Genomic DNA, 10,000 nt, shown 5'->3' with positions numbered 1-10,000 from the left:
CAACCTGGTGGAGAGATGCGACTGTTTAGAGGAGCAGGCGGTCTTCGCTAGTTATGTGGTCGCACACACGCATGCTGCAGAGGAGCAGCTTGATGAGCTGATCGGGAACACCTGGGCAGACGCTCCCCCCAGTGAGTGGCGTGATTGCACTGAGAGTGGTGTGAGCATCGTGTTTACAGCTGAGTGGCAGAGAGGAGGAGAAATGCTGCTAGCCGGATTAAGAACTGATGTGTTGGATTATAGGCAGAGTAGAAACCATTAGCAACAAAGGTTGGTCACACAGACTTGTGCTTCGAGAGCTGAGAGAGAATGGTGGTGACCAACGCCGGTGCTTGCGACCATCCCAGACGCTGCAGAGGCCAAGAGGAAAGGCCCCTCCTTTCCTGTTGCAGGTGGCTGTGCCAGACCCATGAGCCTTGGAGGAAAGGCAGGAGGAACTGTGGGTATTGCTATTAGGCACAGAGCTCACCTCGGGGTAAGCAGAGCCGAGTGCAGGAAACAGAGGAGACGGGAGCAGCAAGGAGCTAAGCAGGGCCGAAAGCAAGGCTCAAAGTGATGGAGCCTTCTGAGGAAACATAGAGGCAGTGACAGACTGACTGAGGCCTCTATGGGCTCTGGCTTTTATGGAAAGCAGAAGGGACGAAGGACCATTTAAATTTGACATCCAATTTGGAGTACGAGACTATTGGCCTTTTAAGAAATTTGAAGTGTGTGTGAAAATCTATAGTTGGAGGAATTTGTACATGGGATGAATTGATTATAATTTGATGACTTACAGCATTGGGGTGCACCTTTCTCCTCTCCTTTGTTGCTCAATCGTATTCGGGATGATTGGTGACCCAGAAGGGAACTGCGCTGATGTGTGAAAGTGGAAGTTCAAATGGTGACAAAAATTTTTGGTGTGCATGGTGCATGGAGTGAGTGTTGTGAAGAGTTGTGAGAGCAATGCCCCCACTGGAGGTAGCCTCCAGTTAGTGTAGGTGAGACAGGGGGTCAGAAGGATTTGGAAAAAGGAAGCTGCAATGTTCATCAAAACTAATTTAAACAAATACCAGCCACCCCTCCCCCACAAATAATGGCCCAATTAATAAACACAATTTTAAAATAACCAAATAAATCCTTTTTTTCCATAAGATATTTGCATTATATTCCAAAAGCCCTTCGTAACAACCTCACCTGGTTTGAAGATGAGTGGATCATCTTTGAAAAGCTTCAAGGCGTCTGTGACGGTGTCAAACTTCTCTTTAATGTAGAATTCTTCATTCTCACAAGGTACTTTGTGAACCCGGGTCTTAAGATTTCCTCGGTCACATTGGGGTTTTTTAATGGTAGATTTTTCAATCGCAGTCGGTGTTACTACACCTGCACTTTTCACCTCTTCCTCACCATCACCAAAACGCTTTTTTTCAGCACACAAAAGCCCTTGCCTCTTTGCCTTGTCCTCCCGGACCTTCTTTGGGTCCTTCTCATAATGGCGGATACCACTCAGGTGGGAAGCCAGCAGACGTGAGGTGATGACAACCTGGAAACACCATAAAGTCCCTTTTAACAACAGTTCCATACCCTAAGGGGCCAACTTTTTATTATTTAGGCAAAAAAGGAGGAAATTTTCATCTGCTGCTCTAATGTATGCGCCAGATTAAGACATGGGCAAATCATATGGTTTGGCCAATACCGTGTAGGCCTATCGTACTTGTGTGAACTACCCAAACAGTAAATCAGGAGATCAAACACAAGTTAACGTTATGTTCTCAATTTTCTGGACTTTCACTTGAGGCTAGAATACCTTTTCCCCTTCGTACACCTTCTGTGGAAACTGTGGAACATACGTCTGCACTGGAGCATCCAGGTCCAATTTACCCGCCTCGATCAGGCGTCCGAGCGCGGCCATTGTGAGGGATTTGCTGATGCTTGCTATTCGCATGACTGTATCAGGCTTGCAAGGCATGCGTAGCTCCAGGTTAGCAAGGCCTAGGCCTGCGACACAGCACAATGAGAGCACAAACAAAGTGTGAGAGCAGAATCTCAAAACGGAAGATCAATAGTAGTCAGTGTTTCATAAGTCATTGGTTTAAGAAAAATAAAAATGGCTGCAGGTCAACGAATGAGGTGTTGACAAATGTAAAAACAGGCACAGCACTAGGCCCTGGTATTCTGCCCTTGATGATTATGAGATTTACCATATTCTTTCAGAATTTTTGTGCTGTCGAAGCAGTTTCTTGGCAAGGAGTGGTTTGCTATTGCCTTCCCAGTAGTCAGTCTGAGTGGGAATTTGTAATTTGGCTAGGACACGGTGGAATCTTTAAAATTTTTGTAATTTGTGAAGGACACCATGAAATCTTTAAAACGTCAACCAACAAATGCCAACAGATGGGATGCCCGGTTTTCAATGTCCACACACATTGATGCCTCACCATGTATGCAACATATCAGGATGAGAGTTTCTAGCTAGGCCGAGATTCAAACCCACGCGAGATAGTTCAAAGGTGAGTATGCATACGTCTAGGCTATCCTGCCAGTCCTCATTCTGCATTTGTTAACTCATAATGCAAACAACTCATTTCCTTATCGCCACACAGAACCGGCATCAGGTGACGCATCACGTGGTCTTGTATGCAAAACTCTGGTAGTGACCATTTCTATATTTTCAGAATTTTTTTTTATCCCTAACCAACTTTATTAGCAATATAAATATATATGTCGATATTAAAACGTACCACCAAAAAACTGACCTATCCAGGACGTTGAGAGCAAGGATTGAAAGCCGGGCATTATTGAACATTTAAATTTTTTAGTCTTAATTTCTCAAGCACCTTGGCTGACCAACATTTAGACCCAAGGGATCTAGTAATCCACGTGGTATATTCCAAAATTGGTACCACGTTTACTTTAAAACAAGTGTGCGGGGAAGACAAGTACCTTGCGCCCAAACAGTCTTGCCGTTAACAGCAACAGCAACCGTGAATCCTGGAGCTCCAGTCTCGTTCTGAGAGAATGACAGAAAAACTACGGTCCACCAGCCTGTAGTTGGACGAAGGCTCCTCCAGGACGTCATAGTTCATTTTGGGCCAGCTGATTAACATTGCAAGGAATACAATCCTCAAAAAAAAAAATTCCTCAATCTTTATTTCCTATACTAGCCTGGTGTTGGCTTAGCGGTTAGGGTGCCGGCTAGGGATCCTAGGATCTTGGGTTCGAATCCCGGTCGATCGTTGAATTAACGCCAGTGGGGTTGACTCAGCCTGTCATCCTTCCGAGGTCGGCAAATTGAGGACCAGTTCACTGGTAATTCCCTGTGTGTCGCAAGAGGTGACCAACAGGGTTGGCGGCAGGAAGGGCATCCGGCCATAAAACATTGCTTCAAAAATGGGACCAAGGTGCCAGAAAAAGGCAAACTCCTGCTCTGTGGAGAAAAATGGCCTCAAAAGGTGGTTCTTCTTTGCTTCCGATAGTGCATTCCTTTTGTGGAGCCTATCCCACACTTAATAATGCAAATATTTGTAAGAAAAATTAATAAAAATTCACACAACAGATACAACTTTTTAACATGCGTTCATATAGCCTTACGTACAATGCAAGTATTTGTAAGTAAAATGAATATGCTCGAAAGTCTGTTCATCATGCTCTATAGTCTATACAGTGTTGGTTCTGCCGAGGCAGTTTCTTTAGTGAGAGTTACAATCCTGGAGAGGCCTCTCCAACACAGGATACTCGACTGAAGGAGGCGGGAAGTTGTAATTTGATCAGAGTGCCGGTGATAGCTCTCCTACTCTTCATGAAGGACACCGTGGAATCTTTAATGTCCATAAAGTAATTCCAGCAGATGGGATGCCGGTTTAACGTCCATCCGAGGGACGGCACACACATTGATGAATCGCCACAAAATAATCACAAGCGGACAAATGTATTAAACTTCCGTGATCATTAGCAAAGAGCATGTGACTATTTTTTATCTAGTTTTCCAAACAAATAAACTTTCACAATAATGACACCAAGTGCCTGCAATATGACATTCATACCCACAAACATACAATACATATACAGTATGTCTCATCCAGGAAATAAAAATGCAACCATCATCAACAACAGGAAGTTGATCAAGGTATGCTAACCACTGTGTGAAGCCAGGAAAAGCTTACTTTTCCAGAGTTCACCTTTTGTCAGAGCAGAGGAGTAAAAGAGGAAGGTTAACGCTCCTCTCTTGCTCCGGCAAAGGGTTAGCAGTCCACAACGTTAGCCTACTAAAGTGGTTAACATACCTCGATGAACTTCTTGTTGATTTCATCCATTGTTCTACCTGTACGCTGAAGCAGAGCGATGTTAACCTTCACAATTAAGACTCGTTTTCCATCTAACCGTGGAAATAGTTTATAGTTCTCACCTTCACCCTCCGCAACAACTCGAGGCTTTGCTGCACTGCTTGCTTCAAATCAGGGGGGTCTGACTCATAATCCAAAAAACAACAACAAGGGGGGGAAAAAGGAAAAGGAGACAAGCAAAAGTTGTTTTCGCATGGCAAAACATGATAAAAACTTAAATATAAAAATAACATGTGAAAGCATTATTGAAGGACAAAAGACAAGATGTAAATTAAATAATTCAAGAAGTATTCAGACTTAAAATAAAAATTTTTAAAAACCCGACCGACCATTCGAAGTGGCAAACTTGGTTGAACAGCTGACAGTGGGGGCAGGAGTGAAAGATGCAGAGTCGTGAGCCAGGACGCACCCGGCGCCTATACCAAAGCCTACAAGAGCAGCCATCCACAGGCCTCTGCGTCCGGCAAGGCCACAGATCCTGACTGCTTGGGCAGCGGCAGCATGTTGCCTAGCAACACTTGATGACCCGAAGAAAAAGCGATGCTGCGTCTGTTGTGCTCGCAGCAATGGCAGCAGTCGACGCAAACGTACGACCAAAGAGTACAAACTGAAGCACATGTTTGCACCGACTCCAATACGTCTTGATAAAAACCTTTAAAAAAAAAACACTTTCATTGTTGTTATTAAAATATCATCAAAATATTATATTATTATATCATCACGATATTATATTAAATCGTGATATTATATTATTATATCATCACGATATTATATTAAATCGCGATATTATATTATTATATCATCACGATATTATATTATTATATCATCACGATATTATATTATTATATCATCACGATATTATAATATTATATCATCACAATATTCTATTAAATCGCGATATTATATTATTATATCATCAGAATATTATATTATTATATCATCAGGATATTATATTATTATATCATCACGATATTATATTATTATATCATCACAATATTATATTATTATATCATCACGATATTATATTATTATATCATCACGATATTACATTATTATATCATCACGATATTATATCATTATGTCATCACAATATTATATTATTATATCATCACGATATTATATTATTATATCATCATGATATTATATTATTAAATCATCACGATATTACATTATTATATCATCACGATATTATATCATTATATCATCACGATATTATATTGTTATATCATCACGATATTATATTATTATATCATCACGATATCATATTATTATATCATCACGATATTCTATTATTATATCATCACGATATTATATTATTATATCATCACGATATTATATAATATATCATCAGGATATTATATTATTATATCATCACAATATGCTATTATTATATCATCACGATATTATAATATTATATCATCACGATATTATATTAAATCACGATATTATTTTATTATATCATCAGGATATTATATTATTATATCATCAGGATATTATATTATTATATCATCACGATATTATATTATTATGTCATCACGATATTATATTATTATAACATCACGATATTATATTATTATATCATCACGATATTATATTATTATATCATCACGATATTATATTGTTGCGGTTTTGAGAACCCACACTTGTAAATATAACATCATTAAAGGTTAAAGGTTGCACCCCATAGATAGGCCATAGGCAACACGTAGGTCACCTTAGGACGGTAGTTATTTATTAGTACGTGTTTAGATAAGGCCATTCCCAATAGTTGCATCTACGTTGCGTAAAACAAATAAGAGTAGGCCCCTCGTCCATTTTGCAGCCTCCCTCCAAGCGACGCCATTAAATGCTCTCCAGTCTGTGCCCCATCGGTCCTCCCAATTTGTTACGCTCCTTGGCCAGCAGCCTTCCCTGCCCTTGGGCTCGCTCAAACCAGCCCAAAAGCCACGAGGTGAAGCCCGGAAAAAGGGGGTGGAGCGCAAGGATGGAGGTGCGGCCACGTCAAACAGCCATCAAGGCGGAGCCGGTAAAACCACACCAGCCAACCAGGGCTAAGGTGAGATCGCCTGGCAGGGCATGGTGGGGGCTTCCGAGAGGGTTCGCTGGCTTGGCTGATAAAAGCGCGCACGCAAAGCCCTTTGAGAGGACTTGAAGGAATTGCGCTTTACGAGAGGACTGACGCAACTGCACTCGTGATAGGAGATTGACCTTCAGGTCTGAGCGGGCAGAGAGAGGCGCTTGACCTGGAACGTGCACTGAGTACGAGAGGGAGAGACGCGCTGTGGCAACCAGCTTACAAAGGGCGAGTGCGCAGCACGCATTGCTGAGAACTGCAGCGTGCAGAGGGACATTGGGGAAGGGGCGCTAGGAGCGAGTAATACCGGGAGCGCGTGTAAAGGCGCCAGTACACATATTACATACGCGGCCAAGAGCCACGAAGTCGCGCTAGCCCAGCTTACCCTTTCCCCGTCACAATAATTGTCCGCTCGCGCCTACGCTACACGGAGAGCTGCCTGCCGGGTTTCCACCATCGTTTGCTGGTACGAGTCGGGGACCGGACGAGCTGGGAACGCCATCGCCGGACCCTCAACCCGACCATCTGCATCCCCGCGTGAGTCTGCTTCTGAGACAGAGTCTGAGAGCGAGCGGGCCCGAGTCCAGGGAATAAGTTAAGACTGTGATTAAGGCTGCCCTGTGTACTTTTTCTTCCTCTTCCTTGTACATTTCTTTCTTTTCCTCTTCTTTGTACATTGCAAATAAATTACCTGTTCTTCCTGGTTTTCCTCTTAATTCGATCGTCCTAGTCTTTTCTCCATTGGGTAAGCGTGGCACGATTAGGAACCGCTATAATCGGGTCTAGTCCCTGTTAACAGCTCGGATCGCGGATTGCTATCCGCTCGGCGTTTCCATCAATATCCGTGATTCGGGCAAGAGTTATTACCTCGTTTCTGGTCAGCATTAGTACTAAGGTAATAGTGAATCCCTACTCCTAAAAACCCTACCTAACGCTGCCCGGGAAGGACGTTATAACCTCCAGGATCGCGTCGGCCAGATAAAGGACAAGGGGATTAATCCCCCTTGATAAGGGGAAGGCCGACGTCGGAGATCCGCAACAATTGGTGTCTGGGACTGGGATTTGAACCGGAACCAATTTTTTTAATCTTTTGGACGAATTTGGTCAAAATTACGAGCGACCCAAATTTAGCACTAACATCTAAATTGAATCATGCCATGGATAGCCAAGGCGGTCGGATGCCGGTGGGGGTAGATGAGGAGGAGTTAGAGGTAACCCAGGACCCCCGGGAAGAAGTGGGACAATTAGAAGAAGTGAGAGAACATTGATGAGGGTGCAGCGGTTGCAGGAGAACAAAATGGCGGCGCCTCGCACATGGCGACGAGGGCTGCGCACGCTGCGCAAGTGGGGGGGATGGATATGCAGAACCTCAATGCGCAGCTACAGGCAGCCATACAAATGGAGATGGGAAACCAAATTGGGGGATTGAAAGACGGGTTAAGTAATTTGGGAAATCAAATTGGGGGGTTAGAGAGCAAATTGAGGGGAGTAGGAAGCAAATTGGGGGGCCAGTTGAAGGACGTGAATGGCCGAGCCAGAGAAATAAACGAGGGGTTAATGGGGTTTGAAAACAGAATGGGTGGCCACATAAAAGAATATGGGAAGGACATTGACCGCAGGTCGAGCGGGAAAGGCACATCGGTATGCGACGGGGTAGCGCGAGGAGCTTGAGGAGCGCGGGTTAAGCGAGGGGGAGCAAAGCACAGCCGGGTGGACTGGGGTAGAAATCGCGACACGGGGGATAGAAAAGCCGACGACCGCCGAATTAGAAAATTATATTTTATTAGCACCAGCGGTCGTCGAACTTAACAAGGAAAAAGAAATTTAAATAAAAGAAATAGTTGAAAAAGGGGTTAAGAAGACGGCGGACTTAGAAGAGCAATCGCGGGAGGAAAAGATGGAATATGTGCAAAGTCTGTGTTCGCATCATGATGCCGTACTTCCTAACCCCAATTAAAGTTTGCAGCTGGTGCAGGAGAAAAGGATCCCAAAGGTAAGCAGGATTGTATATGGCGTGAAAAGGTTTGGCGCGAAAGGATTTTTCGCACGCTTGGAATCCCGGCGTCACCCAGGCGCTTGTGGGAGGTCCGTGGTGCGATGTACGAGAGTGAATGGCGCGGATTGGCACGCGTGTGCGAACGGCTTCGGAGCGTGAGTATGAAACCGAGAGCGAGGGAGAATGCACAACGGAGCGTATGTGTGATAGTGAGTGCGACACAGAGTGTGAGATGGATGGAGAGAGTGTGCGAGAATGCACACGAGTTGGTTGTGGAGAGTGTGCGGGGATGCACACCAGAGCACGTGATTGGGTGTGCAGCAGGAGATTGCACACCCGTGGGTAGGAGTGCGCTGAGTGGGTGTATGCAAGAGTGCACACCCGTGAGTGTTACGGAGTACGTAACGGGGGTGAGTGCACACGAGGAGTGCGGGGAAGAAAGGTGTGTTATGGAGTGTGCTAGCAGCGAGTGGTGTGCAGCTGAGTGTGGAGCGGAAGAGAGTGCACGGAGAGAGAGTGCGGTGACGAAGTGCAGGGAGTGTATGGAGACGCCTCAATGTGTGAGTGTAGAACGGGTCGCGAGGTGTGGATGTGAGAATGCGACTCGAGCATCGACGCAGACCGGGGCAGCGCTTAGGCCGACGTATATCCGATGCAAGCTCTCGGGGCGTGGTGTTCTTTGTGTGCTGCGGGGGCCGGCGGGGATTGTTGCCGCGGTGCTCTTGCATGGAGCGCTGTGCACGAATCTGGCCGGGTCCCGCCCTGTATGGTCGGTGCCGCGCCTTCACGGGCAAGGCAATCGGCACAATTCCGGGGGAGGTAGGCCAGGTCGGACCTTCGCCCCCTAGCGTTATAACCTCCAGGATCGCGTCGGCCAGATAAAGGACAAGGGGATTAATCCCCCTTGATAAGGGGAAGGCCGACGTCGGAGATCTGCAACAATATTATTATATCATCACGATATTATATTATTATATCATCACAATATTATATTGTTATATCGTCACGATATTATATTATTAAATCATCACGATATTATATTATTATATCATCACAATATTATATTATTATATCATCACGATATCCTATTATTATATCATCACAATATTATATTAAATCGTGATATTATATTATTATATTATCACAATATTATATTAAATCGCGATATTATATTATTATATCATCATGATATTACATTTAATCATGATATTATATTATTATATCATCACGATATTATATTATTATATCATAATGACATTATATTATTATATCATAACGACATTATATTATTATATCATCAGGATATTATATTATTATATCATCACGATATTATATTAAATCGCGATATTATATTATTATATCATCACGATATTATATTATTTATATCATCACGATATTATATTAAATCACGATATTATATTATTATATCATCACGATATTATATTAAATCGCGATATTATATTATTATATCATCATGATATTATATTAAATCGCGATATTATATTATTATATCATCACGATATTATATTATTATATCATAACTATATTATATTATTATATCATCAGGATATTACATTATTATATCATCACGATATTATATTAAATCACGAT

General features: G+C 43.2%; 1 protein-coding gene across 3 annotated transcripts in view; it reads right to left on the bottom strand.

The window, feature by feature from the left end:
• The window catches only part of LACTB (lactamase beta), a 34,788-nt gene that overhangs the window by 9,847 nt on the left and 14,941 nt on the right, over nt 1-10,000 (bottom strand). For all 3 annotated transcript variants that reach the window (XM_068104666.2, XM_068104667.2, XM_068104665.2), the window contains exons 3-7: nt 4,649-4,971; nt 4,382-4,440; nt 2,920-2,986; nt 1,787-1,977; nt 1,177-1,522 (exon numbers count right to left, since the gene is read on the bottom strand). In XM_068104666.2, the coding sequence (XP_067960767.2) occupies nt 1,177-1,522; nt 1,787-1,977; nt 2,920-2,986; nt 4,382-4,440; nt 4,649-4,937 (952 nt within the window). In that variant the 5' untranslated portion in view covers nt 4,938-4,971. The remainder of the gene's footprint in view (nt 1-1,176; nt 1,523-1,786; nt 1,978-2,919; nt 2,987-4,381; nt 4,441-4,648; nt 4,972-10,000) is intronic.

Source organism: Myxine glutinosa, chromosome 2, assembly GCF_964187855.1.
Source record: "Myxine glutinosa chromosome 2, kmMyxGlut1.1, whole genome shotgun sequence".
Lineage (NCBI taxonomy): Eukaryota > Metazoa > Chordata > Myxini > Myxiniformes > Myxinidae > Myxine > Myxine glutinosa.
Note: the sequence above shows the minus strand (reverse complement) of the source record. Positions and strands in the feature narration are given on the sequence as shown.